Source organism: Zonotrichia leucophrys, chromosome 8 (assembly GCF_028769735.1).
Source record: "Zonotrichia leucophrys gambelii isolate GWCS_2022_RI chromosome 8, RI_Zleu_2.0, whole genome shotgun sequence".
NCBI lineage: Eukaryota > Metazoa > Chordata > Aves > Passeriformes > Passerellidae > Zonotrichia > Zonotrichia leucophrys.
The window spans coordinates 24,147,550-24,169,421 of NC_088178.1; the positions used below are offsets into that span (position 1 = coordinate 24,147,550).

General features: G+C 41.0%; 1 protein-coding gene across 5 annotated transcripts in view; it reads right to left on the minus strand.

The window, feature by feature from the left end:
* LOC135451325 (cytosolic carboxypeptidase 6-like) overlaps positions 1–13,952 on the minus strand; it is an 876,962-nt gene extending 863,010 nt beyond the window's left edge. For all 5 annotated transcript variants that reach the window (XR_010441278.1, XM_064720414.1, XM_064720413.1 and 2 more), the window contains exon 1: positions 13,914–13,952. Coding sequence is in view for 4 of the 5 variants with exons in the window: in XM_064720414.1 (XP_064576484.1) it covers positions 13,914–13,944 (31 nt within the window). In the remaining variant the exon portion in view is untranslated. The remainder of the gene's footprint in view (positions 1–13,913) is intronic.
* Positions 13,953–21,872: the final 7,920 nt, after the last annotated feature.

Genomic DNA, 21,872 nt, shown 5'->3' on the forward strand with positions numbered 1-21,872 from the left:
CACATTCCACTTAAGGAGACCAGATTCTCCTTTGAAAAAAAGGTTAGATAAGACAAGCAAAGGCAAAACCGAGCAAAGAAATTGTCTCAGAATGTAGTTCTTATTTTGTCAATTATTTTTCTTATGGGTTGTAAGACACATAGCTATTTTATTCTAATTCTTCATAGCTTAAACTCCAGGAGGCTCCAGCAAATCCCTAGGATTTACTTTTACTGCAGTATTAAACTTTAATGGTAATTTTCTATCAGGTACAAAATCTGTGGGTGCCTGAAATCTCTGTAAGTATATAAGGCTTTAAAATAAAACCTGGGCAGAGTCTTCTGGTATCTGCATTCATCACTATTGTCATTGTGGATATATTTCACATCAAACTAGTGAAAATTAATAGAATCAGTTCCAGGAGACTGGGATTCGTGGGAGGGAGAGTTTGGAAATTTCCAGAGTTTCTTTGCCCTTCTTAAATTCAAAGGGTAAAGCCAACTTTTTTTTTTTCATTTAGGAAAAGATGAAATCAGTATTTGCTGCAATAAACATCATGCAAATTAAAGCACATTTTCTTTAAACACTGTAGTTTTCAGAGGTAGGTACCTCTTTAGAAAGTAACAGGGACTCTGGATTGGGTAAACAACAAGCCCAGCTTACAAAAGTGCCAAACATGAAAACCCAGGGAGCGAGCAGCCAGCAGCTACCCTCATGCTACATTAGGCAGGAGAGCACAGCTACATTAAAACAGACATGGAAAAATATAGCAAGAATTTGCCTGGAAAACCTGCATCTTTCTTCTAATCACACTGCCTAACAATGACAGCCAATTAGAAAGGTGAGGTAACACAAAAACCTCCAACAACTGCAAGGAAATTTTGTTGAAGTCTTTCTTTAATTACAAATGTCATCAAGATACCCTGCATTCTCTTATGAGATCCTTATTTTAGAATAAAATTAGAATACATTTTGCTGCTGGAAACATCTATGGTATAAAAATCTAATAGCTAGATCCCTATCATCCAGGGGCCAGGAAAAGTTTCCAGGTATCCTAGATAAGCTCCATCAGCCTTGAGCAGTACTGTTAATAGAAATCCACACAAAGAAGTGAATCTGAACTCTTAGTACAGTTTGAAATGAAAAAAACTAATTCAGATGACCAACAGCAACTCCCATTAGCTCCAAAAGTCTGCAGACAAACAATGCTCAACTCATGCTTTGGCTAAGTAGCACTAATGGAAGTTATGCCAATAACAGTGTCTGCTCCACAAACCTGAAAACAATGTCATTTTAGCAAAATTCTTTCAAATGATAGGATTTAGTACAAGTCTATAGTCTCAACAGCTGATTATGTTCTCTTATTCTTTGACTTTTTTTTTTAATAAAAGCTTTTATATCATTGTCCCTAGGCTTCAGAAACACTGATATTCAGGAGGACAAGCTATCTCCGCTACGAATTCTGAATGCTCTGCAGCCATTCTAAAAATCCTAAAGGCAGTAGCAGTCAGGAACTTGGAATTCCAGCTCCATTGACTTAAAAATGCTAAGAAAAAGAAGAAAACACAGCTGTCATTTTGATCTTCACAGCGATGTATCCCAAAGCAAGGCTTGGGCATGACCCGGAGAATCTAAACATACTGCAGAGTGCTGTCAGTCTGAAATGTACTTAAATCACAGGCACTGTGATCTGAAAAGAAAGGGGAAAAAATGTATTTAGACTACAAATTCCAGGGTTTGAGACAATATCCAGCATGACAGCAGCCACACCTGCTGCCTCACATTGGGGTACTGAGCCCATTCTGCCACCATTACCTATTTCAAAAGTCGAGCAAGGAAAACATTGGTTACCACAAGAAAGCATTGTCATATAGCTTGGTCTAGCTCTAAAAAATGGTAACATGGTGTTGTCATTTAAAAACCAAATTTGAGATAAAGCAGCTTTGCAGCAATTGTCTCTTCAATTACTTTCCTCCTACGGTTTGACCAACAGACTGCTTGTCAAGTCTGTCTCCAAACTGTGAGATGATATTCATACAAGCAAAGTAAAAATGAACTATAGTTTAGCACAGATTATTAGGCAGAGTCTGAGATTTGTACAGATTCACAGGTACTGAAAGTAGTAGAAATAAACTGCCATCTTACTGCCAGGTGCTTGAAAGAGCTTGTGGTTGGTCGCATCATAGGAAGGAAACAAAATTAATGGTTTGGGTCTTTAATTTATTGCACAAGTTACTCTTTCTTCAGAGGCTTCCCAGACAATATTACCTTTCAACTTTCCTAACACAACTCCTTACCTAACCCACAATTAATTTTTATTTTGGGTTAGAAGCTTAAGTAGATCTAAATAGCTCATGCCTCTTTAGCTGCACAGACCCAAAATCCTTTACTCTAGCAGAAGGTGTGGAATTGGTGTCTGAGGCAAAGCTCAGGGTGGAAAATCTCGTTCTTATGTGCAAATATGTAAAGCAAAATGAAAGGCTCAGTGGCACCACAAAGAGAACTTTGCCTGCAACACACTGAGCAGAAATCCCAGGGGAAGCAGGGACAAAAAGGTACACGAGGTGCTTAGCCCAAAACAAAGCACTGACCACTAGGCTGGTCAAGTGTGGAAAGGTGATGAGAAATCTCCACTGTTTGGTCCTTTCAAAAAGACCAGATCCACCTATCAATCCAAGGTCAATTATAGCTGCTATCCAAAATCCAACGAGGAACATTCAGCTGGAGATATTTGGCAGACACTGCTCTGCCCAATGACTCCTCACTTCCAGGGGCTGGCATTGTCTTATGAGTTTATAGAAAAAGAAGAAAAGTCAGCTTGTGTGGAGTTGCACTTATTTCATATGTGATATTTATTTCCAACCTTCAACCTAAAAGCTTTACTTCAAGACTACTCATTTATTATCTCAGTGTGGGCTATCCCCAAGGATATACCTTTCTGTTAGAGACAAATGGCAATGAAATTTTTTGTATCACTTCAGTGAAATCCAAAGTGTCCAAGAAGGTATGAACAGATTTTTCTACTGAAAATTTTAAAAGCAATTAATGCTTTGAACTCAGCAAGCAAAAGAAAAAAATCCATTACTCTTTTTACTGCATTTATAAGCTCTAGACTACAATTCTACCACAAATGAAAAAAAAGAATGAAAATACCGTTGTATTTAATACATAAACTGAAAAGATGTTTATTTAAAAACATTGTAAGGATCAGTGAATTTCATTATATATAGATTTATTTTCAACAAGTATTTGTATCTTGATAACATCAAAGGTATCACATGATTCAACAGTTGCTATAGTAGCAATACTTAAGTAAAAAAAACCACATCAAACAAAAGCATAAAACATATAAACAGTAAACAAAATTATAGTACATAATATGCAACACCAGCTAGCAGAAAAAAGAGAAGATAATAGCTATTGAGTTGAACTAGTCCTCAGAGCTGCATCCACAAACAAGTATCAGCAAGTCCACCCTTTCTGGGAAATAAGGGATGGCTCAGAGAATTAGCTCTGCATGTGAATGAGAGGAGATGCTGAAACACCAGCAAAGAATACACAGGAATTCAAGTTCTGGGTCAAGAAAAAAAAAAATTTGGGAATGTTCCTACCACTCCAGGGGAAAATCTGTGTCTAGGGGTTCTGAGGCAGGAAAAGAACTGAAGAGTTAAAGCCAACCCCTTGTGTAGTACCACAGAACTTCAAGAAGGGAAACTCTTCCATAGCATCCCACATATTTCTGAAATTTGTATGCAACTGATTTCCCAAAGACAAGGAGGGCGTGTGACCTGCAAAAAATACTGAGTCAAGCAGGCAGGCAATTGCAGGGTTTGGAATTGTAGTGGAGGAAATTTCAGGTAAGGGCAAAACCTGATATTACTCACGAAACTGGAAAAAGACGGTAGTGGTTGAAGTTACTCACTAGTATTTGCTGCTGCCATCCTAAAATGCTGTAAATATTTCCCATGCTATTTAATACTGAAACAAATCAGCTTTTATATACCCAGATTTGTGTTATATTTGATGGAGCATAAAAATAGTGGAAGGAAAGGGAGAGATTCATGGATATATGCTGTGTATAAATCCATATATACTCCTAGATAATACGTATATACCCATGTTTCAGGTGCCCTGGTTATCTTGCTTAAACTTGACAGCATAACTGGAAGAAGTCATGAGAAAATAAATTTCTAAACTAAAGATAACTCACATTGAGCCAAGCTAAATGTAAATAAAGCATCTTAGATGTAGCAACCTGACCCAAGATTATATAGCCTTTAGTTACTAACAAAGTTTAATCTCTCCAAGTTAACAACTTTGTGTGTCTCCTTGCTTGGGGACCAGCTGATTCTCAGCTGGGAAACTGAAAAAGACTCAATAGGTAATAAATATTCTTGATATAACAGAGAAGTAGGTAAATTTCAGCTCGTGCAAAAGGCCAAGGCTTTATTTCTTGTCCTAGTTTTCAGACTCCTCAGCCCTGACTATCACATTCAAAATGTTTGTCCACAAAAGACATCTCACAAAAATACCAGGTATGAAGTACTATGGAAGTCTTTCAAGAGTATCAGCAAGGTCAAGCATGGAAAATATAAACAGCACTTTTTGTGTTTATGAAAATTAGCCTGCTCATGCCAAATTCCCATCACTTTTCATGGCTTACTATGTCTGCTGATTGAACAGGAACTTTCCAAATTTATGTTTAAAGAGATGTCTATGCCAAAGTGTGGAAGCAAGAGGTTATTTGCGGAATCCCAGGAAGGCCAAAGGCAGACAGCATGGCTGTGATGCTGAGCTAGCAAGCTGGATCATGGACATTATTCCAGGGTTAGCACTGAGGGAATACAGCTGTGCTTTCTAATTTGGATAGGGCTTTTATCTCATTCTCAGCTATTCTTCATAAGCAATCAGCCTGGTGAGCCTCAACACAGGTCAGCTGTAGCACTACACCAAACCAACTATTAACAGCTATTTAAATTTTTTCATACCTAAAGTGCAACTACTGTAAATTTCTTGCAGATGCACATCCAAATTTTTTTTTAAATATTTGATTATCACTAATTCAAGTGTTCAGGAGACTTCAATTCAATTTCTGACTCAACCACTAACATCATTATGGTGGTAATGAATCTTTATCCACGGGAAACTGAGCCTTCCATGAGGGTTCCAGGGCAGGCAGAAAATCCTGTGGGGAAACACATCAGCAGCTTTGCACAGCACCATCTCTCTGTTCAAGACCCTGTATTTCCCAAGGGACTGGAACAAAGGTGGTCACTGCAGCTGCTTGGGCTTCCATCCTGAGTGTGGTAAATGAAACCTGGGCAACCTCAGCACACAGACAATTTCCATCCTGGTTATTACACACCATTCCTGTATTCTTCTTTGGGTTAAACTGCTGTTTCCCTTGGCTCTTGCTTCCTATTCACCTTTTGTTTAGGGATGTAGGGATGTCTTCTGCCAGTTAACTGAAGCCAGCAATAGTTTCAGCCACAGTTTCTTCACTTTTGAGTTACACTCTTCTTCACTATTGAATATTTAAAACAATTTGGGGATTTTAGTACTACTTCTGAAATAATTTGTTCCCCCAGGTTGCTGAAATCAATTACACTATTAATTACTGCCATAGTTATAATTACTCATTGAAACAACTCCTTTCACTTCTTTGTTTAGAACAGCATTTCTCCCTACTTTCCAAAAGTCCATTCCAAAAAGTAGTATTTTAAACTACCCAGAATTTCTTTGATCCAAGTATTGCCCACTCACATTCCCTTTATTTAAAAACATAATCTAGTATTTCATTCCAAACAATTTGATCATTGCAGTTTTATTTTATTCACAAAGCACTGTATAGCAAAAAAAAAAATTTAAATATTCTTTCAGAATTCCTGTTTTCTAACATAAAAAATGTCAGCAAAAACAAACAATCTATTAACTGTCTTGCATCAGCAACATAACAGGAAAAAAACTACAGAGAACACTACTAACTAATACAGCATATTCAGCAGTTTTTTTAACTAAGCAAATACTAAGTTGATACAATATTTATGGGAATATGAAATGCATACAAAATATTTCAAATATTCAGAACAGAAGCCAAAAATTCCACCTTCAAGAAGGCTTACACAGAGAAAGCTCTGAGATCAAATTACTGTTTATTTGTACCGCTCAGAAATAAAATAACCAGCAGATATAGTGGTATTGTGCCTAGTTACAAAACATCTGCTGTTCTGGAGCACCACAGGCTTTGGGTGTAGGTAAGTAGTACAGAGCCAAGTTTATCTCACAATCCTATTTCACATGGACAGCTCCCATGAAATAATGCTGCTGCTTTTGGATTTGTATAGGTTATTTGAGGAATTTTTCATTAATCAAACACACCATACCACCTCATCTGCATTTTATATGCATGAAAACCTGATAGTCACTTGCCAGGCTTCCCAGCACTGAAGTTGTCTGTAATGGCAAAGTGCCTCTGCTGCTTATTGCAAATGAAAACACATCAGCAGAGCTGCAATGAATCCAAACGGGCTCCCTTTGCGATGGATTCCTGCTGCTCTGCTCTGGTGATTCACGGCAACTGATGTTCCACTTGCTTTAGTGGAGATTGAAATTCAACACATTTTTCAAGGTGCTTATGAAACAAAATGTAAAAGGAAAATCTTGCCAGTTTTCACTCATGATTGTGAGATCCACTGCTAAGTAAACAGCTCTGTGAATTAGTATTTAAATGGAATCATTAGAGAGCTTATTAATCTAATAATAATAATTTAAGACAACTACTTCTTCCTCCATTCCCTTTTCTATGCTTGATTTTTGACATAATGCAACTATGAAATCAGCTAGTTTACCATTCTGTGAGAACAGGGATACATATGTATATTAGAAAATATATGTATCAAAACATAGAAGTTTTAGTCTCTAACGTTTATACATAACTTATCCTAAAACAGAACCAGTCACGAAAAGCATTTACTATGCACAAATACATCAAACTCATTGCCAAACATTTGCAGGATGAGAGCCTAGATTTAATACTGAAGTTCACATTCCGAGTTTGAGAGTCTGCGACAAAATGAAATGGAAGTCATTATTATTTCGGTAGAGCAGTTTTCCAAACCATTTCAACATACAAACAGTAAAATTACTTCAAGAAACTTATGTAAAAATCCAAAGTTAACAAATACAGAACTTCTTAAATGGCAGCCTTGGCCTCTGTGGCAAAGTCAAGAAAATTAGTTGTGGGGACAATGTGACAAGGAACCTGGGATACGGGACACATTGATGTGTACCCATAACCAACTTCAGTCAATTGTAAATTGGTTTACTTCTGTTATAGATTAATGGCAGACACAGCTTGAGCCCAGAACTCATTATCTCAGGTACAGTGCAATCTAAACATGGCAATTCTGCATCAAGACTCTGCCAACTACCTTTGGGCATCACTTGAGAAATCTAAGCTGGTTTCTACAGATTCCCATCTGTAGTTCTGGAAAAGGGCAGCGTGATCAATCCTCCAGAAACAAGAGTGATGGAGCCTGATGCACACACCCAGGTGGCTGTGCTGGAGCTGCTGTGCATCAGCAGCACTGCTGTGAGCAAAGCAGCACGGCTGCATCTCAGTGACATCAGCAGGAAACAGCTGCACAAACCCTCCGTGTCCTCCAGCACCTCCTTCATCCAGGGGCTGCTGCTTTCTGTCACCAAGTTATCAGACATCTTCATTTAAAAACTTTAAAATGGGTAATGATGACTATTCAGCCATTTCCTTCTGTCCATGGAGGAAAGAGGAAGAGGAAGGAAAATTTCCCAGCGTAGACAAGTTGTTCATCCCTCCTGTGGCAGCTGACAGCTACTGTGTGAGGTGCCCCACATGAAGGGTGGGCTGGTGCTGCAGATCTCAGTGTCCCAGTCCTGGCAGTGGCCCCATGTGGAGATCAAGCTGGTTCCATTGTAACACAGGGACATGACTCCAAAAACCTATTTTATTCAGCATTAAATCTATATCACTCCACTTCCAAAAACAGAAAAGCTATGTAGGCCACATAAATGCATTCTGAGGTTGATCTGGTCTTTTGCATGAGACTTTAGCCTACTAAAAGCAATGACAGCCACACTAAAGAAACTTGCAGAAACTTCTGTTTTACAAATTTCAGTATAAAACTTATTAAAATTCTCAATGTGTCTCATTTTACTTTTTACAAATTCAAAAGCCTCCTCTCACAAGTGCTAGTAATTAATAGGGTGCTTTGAACTTCACTGAAAGAAAAAACGTTGGGAGGCTTGAGGTAAGTAACTTTTCAAAGCTTTGATTATTCGTCAAAGAAAAAATGTATGAAATATGGCTAGGAAATGGTAAACCATTCAAAAATGGCAACTGGAACACCCAACACATTCCTGTTTCTTTCTTTTTCTGAAATTATATCTGCTGGCTGTATAAAGCCTTCATTAGTATTTCTCAGGTCTCCTTATATGGCAAATTATGTAACAAAAATATGATCAAAGCTTTAAGTACCAAATATACATTAGCAGCTCTTCTTCAATGAATTTTTCTAGTGGGGATTTTTTTTCCACTGGATAACTGAAAAATGTTGGAAATTACCTGAATAGCAGCCTACTGGCAACAGAGTCTAATGATCACTATAATAGCTTTCTGGAGCAACTAGAGTTAATTTCTGTACAGAATTTCAATGAATATTTCACCTTATACAGTTAAAACTGAAATAGTTAATAGTCTTTAAAAGGGCCTCAGATTTACTACAAAACCTTTCTCTAATGTCCCCTGGACTTCCAACTGCTCTGGCTGAAATGTACCAATGCAATCAGTAAGTTCTGGCAAATGTCTTTACTGAACAAAACCCATTTTAGATTTGTTTACAAATCTATCCCGCAGCATTTTATAAACAACTGCAAACAGCCCTTTCTGCTGTGTGAACATCTGCAAGGCAGGGCCCAGTCCCCACACGTTTTCCAGTGACGTTTGAAGCCTCCTTGTGTTGATAGGAGGATACAGTGGGCAGATCCCTTCCAGCACGAAGGCTGCAGTGTCTCTACCCAAACACTGGAATTCTGCAACGCTCCCAGGTTAGTTGTGTACATTACAAAATAAGCTCTGTTGTTTGTATACACTTTAAAATTCAGAAATCATTTAGGAAAAGGTAATTCAATTGGAGAAATTAAGTTTAACTGGAGAATCAGAAGTACTGCTGATGTACAGTGTTATGTTAATGACCAAGATTAAGTACTATTGTTAAAGTAATTAGCTGATCTCTCCTATTTTAAATTTCCCCATGATAAAGCTAGTGAATTAGTTATCAAAAAAGCCTATATTTAAAGACAAATCAATTATTTTCTTATTTAGTTTGGCTTTTTTATTTAATAATTAAGGCCATTGAAAAGAAAGCAGTTATGTGTCTGATACTAGAATTTTGTCATACCACATGTGATTAAATATTTTTAAAAGAATAACTATTCTTTTTTGAAAGAATAATGAAAAGCTATCTTCAAAACAATCCAGCTCAGCACAATCATATTGAAACCAATTATAAAGCACTGCAGCATTTACACAGCTGTTCTATTGGCCCCTTCACATGCAGATCTCTAAAATAATGAGCTGAACACCAATTGTTTTAGAAACATTAATTACTACACAAACTTTGGGTGGGGCTTGAGCATTCAGCAGAGGTTTGCAGATTTCCTCCCTGAAGCCAGGTCACAGCACTGCTGTGAACACTTTGAAAATTCCAACCATTCTTAACATGAAATGTGACTCAACACCACTCTGCCAGGTACCGACTGTGACATGTAAATAAACATTAAAAACTCCATGTTCAGCTGGGAAGCCTGTTTATTCTGATAACCAGGATTTTTGGGCTAAAGACATTTATTTATATCCTGTCCAGAACTGTGAGTACATGCCTTTCCTTGCTTTCACTATGATTTCAGTGATGATGACACAATGAAACACCAGAAATACTAATATCCACAAAATGACTAGCAATTGTGGAATAACACATATTAGAACTGTCAATCCAGGCTAATATGCAGTTGCCTCAGATAGAAAACTATTACAGAACTCAGAGATAACCTGCACCCTCTGATCCTTCAGGCCTCCAGATGCTAGTCCTCTGAAGGTAATACAGATGCCTTGAACAGAAACCTGGGGAGAATGAGATAACTAGTGAAATTCTAAATTGGAAAACACTTTCATCTGGTTCATGGGTCAAAAACTTTAGCAAATACAAGCACTCTGCACTCACTTTGACCTACTCTAAACCTTCCTTAGAGAAGCTAAAATGTCCTCTTTGCTACAGAACTGGAAAAATAACATTTATCTAGTTTTGATGAAACTTAACTAAACTGGTTCTTTTCCTGTATCCTGTATCTTCCAGAGGTTTATGACAGCAAGGTCAGCTGAGCAGAACAACTGGAAATCAAACCAAGAAGCTCCTGAGAGTAAATAACTGCACTCAGTTCTTTCCATCCTCCTGCAAACTTCATTTGTGAAGATTTACATTGCTTTTAAGTTGGATTCCCAGTCTGAGACATGAAGGTTTCAGCCTGGAAACCCAAACAGGAGGCATACAAATTTAGAGTTTGCTGCAAAAAGCTGATATAAACACTTTCAAGAAAGCAGGTAGGACTAAGGAGCCAACTGCAATGGTAAAATGATTAATTCAGAGTAAAGTGAGCTGATTTGCAGCACTCTAACCAAACATCAGAATATAGAAACTATTTTAATGTATTAGAGCAGATGTCTGCCTAGTCCAGTGAGGATAGCAGCAGAATATGAACTCTGTACTAGACAGGTGTGAGATTATCTACCTTCCATATTAAGTCTCAATTTTACTTGAAATTGCACTGAAACCATGATGTAGAGAACAATGCTGGGCCTAACATTGTTCAGCCTAAAAGCTGATGGAAATCACTCTCCTGAAATGCTTTGTCCAATTCTGTGTGCCCTAATCCCCCTTCCCAAATAAAAAAAACTAAAAAGGTTAAAAATGTGCAAAAACAAAAACAAAAATCTTCTGCAAGGAAAAGGAATGGAATATGAAAATGTTTCTATATAGGGAAAGAGTACAAATAATTACCAGTATAAAACAGATTAAGATATTTAGTTCTCTATGACAGGAAGAGATACTAATAAAACTGAAACAAAAAGTTCTTGCTTTATAAAAATATGTATTTTCCATAAAGTATAATTAATTTACAAAATGTCTTGACACAGTGTATTTTCAAATCTAGGAGTTTAGAGGGGTCATAAGCATCCTAGATGTGCATAATTCTCTGTCAGATAACCTTTAGGAAGAAACCTAATTTTTATAATCCCTTATCTCCAAGTGCACACTGTATTTTTTCTGACATCAACTCTTGTCAAACCTGGGTTCTGAACTAAATCAGTAAAGAATGGTCCATCACAGCAATCTGTGCTGCTATAAACCATGAATAAGTTACCATCCATTTCTCTGTAACACAGTTTCCTTATGCAAAAATTTCAGATATCAGTATTTCAAGATGAGATGATGAGTTATTATATGTGCTTTCTGATCCTTGACAAAAAACATAATGTTGCTGTTAAAGAAATAAAAAAAAAAATAAAACAAAACAAAAACCATCTAGCAAGTATCACATACTGATACTGGCTAAATTGATTTATATGGTTTGAACAATGTTCAGTCCTTCTGTAATGGCTTTATTTTCCTTGCATTTGTGCAAAATGCAGGTTCCAGAGCTACATTCCTGTCTCTCCTAAAGACTGCTCAAGATCTCACACGTGATGAAGATACACTAAGCAGTGAGGATGCAGCAGGAACATTCCCCAATTATGTGTTCAACAACAGTGTCAGTGTCACCCTGCAGTAAAGGGGAGGAAAAAAGAGATTCTTTGAGGGATTTGCCATGGAAAGAACCTGTCAACTTAGTGTCAGCTGACAGTCAGAAAAAATCCAAAACATCCCACCATTTTTTTCTCACACTCTACTTTCCACGACCTTTCTTAAAAGTGGGCCAAGATCACAAGCTTGCTTCCTTTTCTCTGAGGATTTTGGGTCTTTTCCCTATCTTTGTGGTTATATGCATTTTTAATTCCTTATCTGGCTTCTCCAAAACAGAAGGACTTGCAAATTAAACTTGCAAAGTGGCCAGACAAGCACTGTATAACTCAAGCAGACATGGACCAGGACATGAATTCAGCACAAGCTGGAACGCAACATTTGTGAGAAAATCATTGGTTAGTCAGCTGCAGTGGTCAGAAGGGGGAAAAGTTCTGGGCAAGGCTGAAATTAAAAAACAAATACTGTGATGCTGCAGGTTTAAGCAATACAGCAGAGAACACAATGTAAATTAACCTGGAAGTAGTATGAAATTTACATTCCATGTTGAAGTTACTGACAAGGGCACAGGGGGTAGGCAGGAGAGCTGACAAAGTCCAATGGCCACCAGAGATCTGTTCCCCAGTTCACAGCTCAGGCAGAGCTGATCACCTGTTTTGGCAGTGCTGCAGAGTGCAGAGGATGAAAATAAATAATCACCTGCTCCATGGACAAGTTCAACACACAATAAACTTCACAGTGTTTTTCCATGGGTTCATAAACAGTATGGCTGAACACAGAGTTCAAGAACCATATGGACAATCCATTTAGATGCAGCCTGCAGTTTCATTTCCCAGAACACAACAGCATTTGATATACTTATCCCTTTTTTCACCTTAAATGGACTAAAAATCCAAGATCAGTTATATGGGTAATGCATATTTATTTGGAGCCACTTCTGAGGCTGAAAAGCGGAGGTGCAGCAGCTAACACAGCAGGCTGGGAAAATGAACTCCTGGTTCAGGAACCCAGATAATTTATGTATGGTACTGTGCGAGATTAAATATTCAGGAATACTGTCATCTTTGTTCCATCTTCCAAATGTTAGTATCTATAATTTTCATAATATATTTTGAGGGCTTTTGTTTTCACGTGGACTGGAAAAGACCTTAACTGTGTTTTGTTACAACAGGAAAGACCCTTGTACCTAGAGGGTCCTTATCATTTATGAGGAGACACAAAGCTTCAGTTTCACAGACAAACTTATCTCAGATAGACAGTTAAAGCCACTTTAATACATCCTGGATAGGAAGAATAACATTTGGCACCTTCCTTAATGAAATCTTCAGTAACAGTGTAAGGGATGGGAGCTGTCAGGTGCGCTGCTCGCTGTCCCTCTGCAGCCTCCGGGTACTTTACACCTCCCAGACAGGTCAAGCAGCACCTGCAGGTCAACCCGCAAGCTACCAGCCTTGTGCTGCAGTTTCAGTCCCAGACCTGTGTCTTCATGTATTATTTTTTCATGCTAATTCACGCAGGCGGTCGTTCTTGTGTAAGGGAAGCTCCTCTGCACCGCCGGTCTGCTCTGCTCTTCGCCACCGCCACCTTTGCCCCTGCGCGGGAGGATGGGGCAGGGTGCGGGAGGATGGGGCAGGGAGCGAGAGGATGGGGAGGGAGCAGGGTGCGGGAGGATGGGGCAGGGTGCGGGAGGATGGGGATGGGGCAGGGTGCAGGCTGCCCCACCATCAGCCTCCTCCTCGGCCCCGCAGCGCAGGCCGGGTGAGCCGGCCTGTGGCCCTCACACCTTCCACGCCACAGCGGGTCAGTCCCGCTCAGGCAGGCCAGGAATGAGGCGGGCTCTTCCCTCTCTACCTGCCTGAAGGAGCTTTCCCCACGACCACCATGTCCCCCAAGGGAAGGGGCTTTGCCCTTCGTCACAGCTCCTGCCGCGGTCCCTTCACCACCTCAGTGCCCTCGGTCAGAGGTGCTCCCCCCCGTCTCCCCCAGGAGAAGGGCTCCGTCTCCGCACTCCGCTGCGAGCCGGGCCCCCTGTACCGCCAGAAGCCCCTGGAGAAGGGGGGCTCCCCCTCTCCCCCCGCCCAGGCGCCTGCGGCTGGCACTGACCCGTCTCTGCCGTCCTGCTCCTCTCCGCCATATTTGTTGTCATCCCGCCACCCCCCCAACGCCGCCCGGCCGTCACCATGGCAACGCGCGTCAGCGCCATGGGGGAGCCCCGTGCCCCCCCCACCCCCGACATGGCGGCGGGGCTGACGGCCCTCCCCGGGGACAGCCTTCCCTGCGAGCGGCTGCCCCGGCTCATCCTGCCCGGAGAGAGCCTTTCCCGGGAGCGCCTGCCCGGGAACAGCCCGCGCGGGAAGCAGCGTCTGCTTCCATCCTCGCCCAGCCCGGCGGCCGCCGCGGTGGTGGCGGGCGGGGCGTGAAGGGAGCAGGGCCGACAGCCCGCCCCTCACGCAGCACGGCTCCCTCCCGCACGGCCGCGCCCGCCCCGCCTCCCGCGGCCGCTGTTTACCGGCGCTGCTCGGACGGGGAAAGGAGGGTTCTTTTTCCGCTCCCTGGTGGCTGCCCGCCACTTCGGCAATTGCCGTTACTGAGCCCCGGAGGATGGAGCTGTGCCGGTAGCGGAGCTCCTCCCGGGGCTCCTGCCTGCCCGTGGGAGTCGGTGTGGGCCTGAGGTGTGCATAGGGCGCTGAGGAGGAGAGGCTCGTTATCACAGAGTATCAGTTAGGTTGTAAAAGACCTCTGAGATTATCGAGTCCGGTCTAAGACCCAACACCACTATGTCACCTAAACCATGGCACCAAGTGCCATGTCCAGTCCTTCCTTAACACCTTCAGGGACGGCGACTCCATCACCTCCCTGTGCGGTCTATTCCCATATCTAATCACCCTTTCTGTGAAGAAATCTTCCTATTGTCCGATGTCATAGTGTTACATGTGCCCCTCCACACAGCTCAGGGCAGCGGGGGGCAGAGGGGCCGGCGGCCTGTGTGCGTTCGGGGTCTCTGTCGGCCCAGGGGAGGCGAGCGCTTCCCTCCGGCTCCGATTCCAGCCGCATCCCGGCAGAGATGGCCAGTGCACGTGTGCGTGACTGCCCCACCCTGCCCCACGACTCAGCAGGTGAGTCTGGTCATGTGGCAGTTATGTCAGCTTTTATTTTATTTTATTTTTTAATTTCTTAAGGCAGCCCAGTGGGGAGCTTCATTATGTGCGTGAGTGTTGCCCGTCTGTCTCGTTGCCCCAGCCCCAGCAGGTGAGCCTGACCATATGGCAAATGCAGTGCTGGGGACGGGAGGGCTCCTGCGTGCGCGTGTTCGCGGGCCCGCTGGGTGACACTCACCATGTGGCGAACACGGCCATGAAGGCTCCGGTGTACAGGGGCTAATTATGTGTGTGAGTCCCGGGGGACCCGGCAGGCTGGGTGTGATCATGCGTGTCTCACTAATGCTGAGGTGCAAGCTGCATTGTGCATCCTCCACGCAGACAGCTCCAGCCTCTGGGAAGCGAGGCTGACCGCGGGACGAGGGCAGGGTTACAAGCACAAGCATCAAGACTCATGTTTATGTGCGTAGACAGGCAGACGTGGGGCTGAATGCACCCCGAACCAGGCGGCTCTTAAAACTCTGGAACAGGGAGTACACGAGCAGTTGGAACAGGCAGGACTGTGTTTATGGTTATGCACGCACTCAGGTGTTTGCTTCCTTAGACCTTAGTAAATTAAAGTAACCACTTCCTAGTGAACAGCGACTAGTCAGGGAAACAATCCAAGATTAAAAATTAAGACATGTAAAGTTGTATCTTTCTCCATCTAAGTAATGTTATTTAAACATCACTTTACCTCTTTGTCTTCCTACCTAGTATATGCCTTTTCTGCTCCAGTTCAGCTCCTCTTAACAACACTCAGGTGGATAATACCTACAGGTTCTACATACTTAGATTTTTCTGTGGGTCACTTGCTAGCTTTCTCCCTGAAAAAGAGAAAGCTTGTTCCATTTTGCAGCCTTGTTCATTCTTCTTTCAGTTCATAGTTCTCTGGTTATTTTTGCAGCATTTATTTTTGTGGTTTCATTTCCTTTACTGTTTCCTTTATTTTTCAGTGGCACTTAGGCCTCTTTCCTTTATCTATTCCTCTTCTCTCTCAGTATCTTACTTTAGTATTATATAAGCTAATTGAACATTTCTTCAGCCACATTCCTGTTCCATGATGAAATACCTGTCTCAAGTGGTGTACCAAGGGGCTTTGTGATGGGCTTGGAAGATACACCCTGGCAGAGAAGAATGTTGAAGGTCATCTAGATCCAAGCTCTGCAAAAATATTTTCTAGACATTCCCCTCTGCAGTCTTTATAAACTATAGGTGGTCACTTGCATACTAAAAAGGTGGATTTGTCTCGCTGCTGACAGTGAGCTACACTAAGTGCACACACCCCCACAGACACATTCTTTTCCTTACAGCCTTGCTCCGGGCCAGCAAATCACCCAGGCCTTCTGCTCTTCCTTATCTATTGCTGGCTAAATGATCCTGGGACTTCCCTCTTCAGAATATGCCACATATACTCTGATCTTTCTCTTCTTTCTTTTATGTTCCCTGATAGCCATGTCCCACCCCAACTATCTTCAGATAATTTCTCATAGTCCTGATCTCTTCATTCCTTTATTTGAGATTTTTTTTTCCTATTTCTAGGTCTTAAACAGTTCTGTCCAAGTTTGCAGCTCTAGTCTGGTTTCTTACCATGTCCCCACATCCCCTTATTCCCTTTGTTCTACTTGCTATTCCAGCTTTAGTGTCCCCTCATCCATATTTCATTTCTATCTATTATTACCCATATAGCATTTTTCATCTGTAAATTTCTAAGAATTAAGTGCCTGTGGAGAGACTTTCCATATCTGTTCTTCGGGTGACCTCTTTATTCACATTTCTCTGCGACTCGCTTCTATGGTGACCACAAATACTAATCCAAAGGCCTTTTGCATCTAATTGCCAGCCGATTAACTCAACTGAAATACCTGCAAGAAGTTCTATTGAAACCAGAGACATTTGGGGGAAAGCACTTTTGCCATTCAAATTATCTTTTCTGAGTTAACACACTTGAAAAACCTAGAAATGCCACACTCATTTTTTTAGTCTGAGTTTAATGCTATGTTATAGTCACCTCACCAAGCTGAAGTGGTGTTAAATATAGATGATATGCAATCTTTCCAAAAACAGTAAGATAATTTGACAAGAGAGGACTGGAAAGTTCATATAGAAAGTTCTTTTGGAAATAGAAAGATAACTGAATGGTGTAATTCGAATCAGGTCTGAAGAATGAGGGAAATGGTTTTCAGGAGGAGCAGTTGCTTATTTTTATTTGTGCATTTTTAGAGCACCTGAGAACATTTTGGGGTTTTCATTAGTACAAAGAGGCCTTTGGCCCTCACAGTCTGATTTTGGATATTACAAAACAACAAATAATGACAGAACACTGTTGCAAGACACTGGTGCCCTGGTTGTCCTCACATTTGCTGCTTCAGCCCTATTCCTTGTTCCAGCACGTCCCTCCTCCCCCTTCTGCATCTTGGCAAGCAGAAGCTGCCTCACTTCTGTGGCTCTTTGCAGCTTATTCCCACCCCACCATCTTTTAATAGCCTATGGAGAAACCAACGGCTTCCCCCCACACATTTCATTCAGTAATAACTCTCTACTTGTTACATTTTCAAACCAGCACCTTCATGCTTTCCCTCGCTGCTGCTTCGCACTCCCACTCACTTAATTTTCCTCCTTCAAATCCCTCCCTAAAAATCTCCTCTGCTGTGATGTCTACCGAAGGAATGATAATGAATTGTCAGCTGTGTGCCAAGCTGAGTGTCTGTCATGGGGACCGGTCTGATGTGCTGGGCAGCCACTGCTTGTGTGGGACTGGCAGTGCCTGGAACAGCCCCTCTTTCCACTCTGCTCATTGTGGGTTCTGGGATGGGCCCTTAAAACTCATTATATAAGCAAACAAAAATAAATTGAGGCAATGGAAATGGAAATGCTGGCCAAAATCAGGAAGATTAGACAATATTTCAGTTATGATTCATCAGCTTAGGTAAATTTACATAAAAATTAATGTGACTGACAACTCCCTTCATTGCAAATATTGAGAAATACATTATTTTTCTAAGTACAGATTTGTGCCATTTTTCTACTTATTTTTGATCTATAAGGACTAGAGGAGTATGCTTTACTTTTTTTATCTGTGCTTGTATTTGAAACATTAGATATTCCATTGTTTGTTTATCTTTCGTTTGCAGCCTGCAAGGCTGTGGTGATTAAAGAATATAAGAAAGAATAATAACATAAGAGCAAAGACTTGAAAGGAAAAAATATTCCTGATCACATTTTTTTTAACATGAGGAAAATTCAAATATGTTGAAGATCGAATGATTTGTGTTATACATTCAATACTTCTGATTCAGCTAGAGGTGGCTGCTGTCAATACATGTCTGTCGAAACCCCAAAGAAAATCAGTAAAAATCCAATTTTACAATCCTGATATTTTCAGTGTTTAAAAAATTGGCAAAAAAATGCCCTTTCTTATACATTACAAAAAAGCCAGTAAGGTGCATTATTGATTTTTCACAAATCGTTTGTAAGTGACTGTTAAGGCTGGATGAGAAGGAGAAGATGGAGCATTAGCACGAGTTTTGCATCTGTATCACACACCACAAGCATGGTGCATGTTGTGGCTCTTCAAGGTGGGGATTTAAGAATCCAGAATTGTGTAGAAATCACATAATTACTCTTTTTTTGTATCCCTTTCCCCATGTAGAATAAAGTAGTGCAGGCATTCAAGTATATTTCAACTGTGACTACTGTCAGAGAAAAGGCCATAGAAATGGTTCTGATGCAAACAGGGCATCAATGGTGGCTGTGCAAGCAGAGTAGGCACAACCCAATTTTAAAAAGCAGGAAAAAGAGAAAGAAAAGCAAAAGTCTGGTCAGAGTTTTTCCCAGGTTATGGTCTGGTGGATTCAGAGATAAAATTAAATCTGATAAAGAAAAAGCCAAAATGAAAACCAAAGCCCAGACTGAGGTAGCAAATTTGAAGTGAATTTTAAACTATGCACACATAGTGGAGGAATCCTATAATCTTATTATTGTAACTTTGATCTATTCGTTCTCCCAGCATTTATTGCTCTCATTAGTTATGTAATATCTAAAAGCACACTGTAAATTTTTTTGTGTCAGGACAGTATCTTTAATGTATTCTGAACATGCCTAGTATAATTAGAGAGCTTTATACAAAAATAATATTACCTGCTGGGGTTTTTTTCTGTATTATTTCTAAGCATAGGAAAAATTAAAATGCAGCAAGTCTGGAAAGGTCAAACTGAATCTCCCCTCATTCTGTGCATGATTTCAGAAATAATCAAAAAGTTATGCTGAGATAACTGATATGAAACCAGTGACACTATCATCACAAAACTTGGATCAATTTGTGCCCATGCAGGCGAAGCATCATCTCATTTCACACCTGAAAATATTTTTTTTAATTCTATGTTTTATAGATATTTTGAACTGTTTGTTCCTAACGGTTTGTTCCCACAGATGTGCATCAATATTGTGTAATTACACAGAGACACTGTCGGCCCAAAGGAGCCCAGGCTGCAAACGGCAATGTAGGGAAGGTGAACAACCTGTGCCTCCAGGATATGGAATGCTGCCTTGCTCTTCCACTCTTCCACAAGCACTTCTGGGGATCACCAAGGTGTAGAGCTCTCTCAGGTGCACATCCTTGCTCTTTCAGTGTCCCTCTAAGCCAGGCAGGGATGACAAGGGCTTGGCTGCCAGCGTGCACTTCTGCCCTGCGTTTGACCAGGAAAGGGAAGGAAGGTCAGTGCCAGCCACCTGGGTGCAGAATGGAAAAAGAGATGTTACCCAAGGCCACGAGTGTCACAGACACATTTTATGAAAAATCCTTTCCTTGGGATTTTTTCTCCTGAGAAGCTGAGAGGCCTCAGGAACAAAATGTAAACAATGATTATCTGCTGCTGTGGAATGCAACAGGTGCATCTGTGATTGGTCTCATGTGGTTGTTTCTAAATAATGGCCAATCACAGTCAGCTGGCTCAGACTCTGTGTCCGAGACACAAGCTTTTGTTATCATTCTTTATTTTTCTATTCTTAGCTAGCCTTCTGATGAAATCCTTTCTTCTATTCTTATATATAGTTTTAATAATATATATATCACAAAGTAATAAATCAAGCCTTCTGAAACATGGAGTCAGATCCTCATCTCTTCCCTCATCCTAAGACCCCTGTGAACACCATCACACACGAGTAAACCCTTGCTATTACAAAAATGAGACTTTGAAATTCTTTTCAGGAAATAACCTTCATTTTTAAGTTCCCATCAGAAAGGTGTACACAGGTACGTGATAAAAGTGCACTTTATCTGGGAAAGGTGAAGGGCTAAGTCAGTTCTCCTGGGATTTGAGCAAGTGGATCAAGATGGTTTAGGATTTCAAACCCAAAGAATAATGCTAAGCTAGAATTCTGTGCCACTCAGAGGAGGAGCCCATAGAACTCTTCTACACTGGAACCCAGGAATTCCCTGAAAGCCCTCAGTGGGGAAAGCGCTTTCCAGGGGCTTCTAACTGGGGAGCTGCTAAACACAGTCTGTAACTTGACTGGTGTTCCCAAAGGGTCTGCAGGATCCTGGTCCAGTCCCAGTGGCAAAGATTACTACACCTATACTTAGAAACAAAAGTATATGCTTGTGTGATGTTTTAATATACCTACTGGGAATACTTAATATCCAAGTATTAGTTTTTCATTAATATTTCAATATTATTATGGACATTGTCCAGACTCAGTCCTGTGTCTATATTTACAGACACATTTTATGTATTGCATTTTAATCATCTATAAACTTTACAGTTCTCTGCTGTCTTTTAATCCTTTTCAGTATCTACTGTGATAAAATTCTTTTAATGTAGCCAATAAACATCTGGAAAAATGAGAGAGGTACAATGAGAACCTTATTTCGGATTAACAATTGTTTGCTGTCTTGAAACTGATTATTTGGCCCTCAACTGAAATTTAATTCTTTAGAGAAAAGAAGAATTCATAATGAATTTAGGAACCATGTTAAATTCCATACTTATAAAATAAATTCATGGTTTCTCAAGGTTCCAGTGGCACAGAAAAAGGAGCAGCAGATCTCTGAGAGACAATCACTACATGTAGCAGCTGGGAGAGAGGAGGTAAACTGAAATGGCAGGAATTTACTTGAGACTGCAATAAGCTTATGTTCACTAACACATGGCAACTAATACACGATAAAATCCCAGTGCAGAAAGGCCATTTTTAGTTTTCACATTTGTTAGCAGATCATGGTAAACAGTTGGCTCACCCTAGTATGCACTTGTCTTCCCTAGCATTTTTTTCTCACACTAAGTGGCAAGGAACTCTCTTTTGCTCCTATCATATACAAGTCTTACAAGTACTCAGATAGGAGTGGAGGAGATCTGTGCCAATGTCAGCCACACAGATGAACAATGATGGGTTTATTCCTTTTAGGAATCCAAGGAATGAACTCAGGGGCTGCAGGCTGTTTGCCTTTGGTGCTAAGTTGTTGTGAGGGCTTGAGACTCAGCCCTTGAGGTCCTGGTTCACCTCTCACCTTCACTGGAACCTTGCTGCACTCCCAGTTACTCCATAAACCCTTCAGTGCCACCAAAACAAGTCCTTGCAGTGCAAAATATTATCAACATTTGCCTTTAACAATAGTACAGTAAGGAAAACGCAAGCTCATAGCAGCACTCCATCAGCTCAGGAAAGGGATAAGAGCATGTTAGACCCGTTCTCTGTGGAATCCAGGGTACAGAGTAAAGCAAAATACGGGACCAACCGAGGCCAACAACATTCCCTAAAGAATACAAAAACAAGAGTTATTCAGTGAATCTAGTCCTAAATGCTACCTGCTATGGCAAAATAATGAGAACTCAAGAGAAAAAGATCATTATGCCCCTAAGGAAGATGTAATTTCTGATGATGGTCCACAAGATGGCCAGGGACTAGTGCTCCCCACACAAACTCC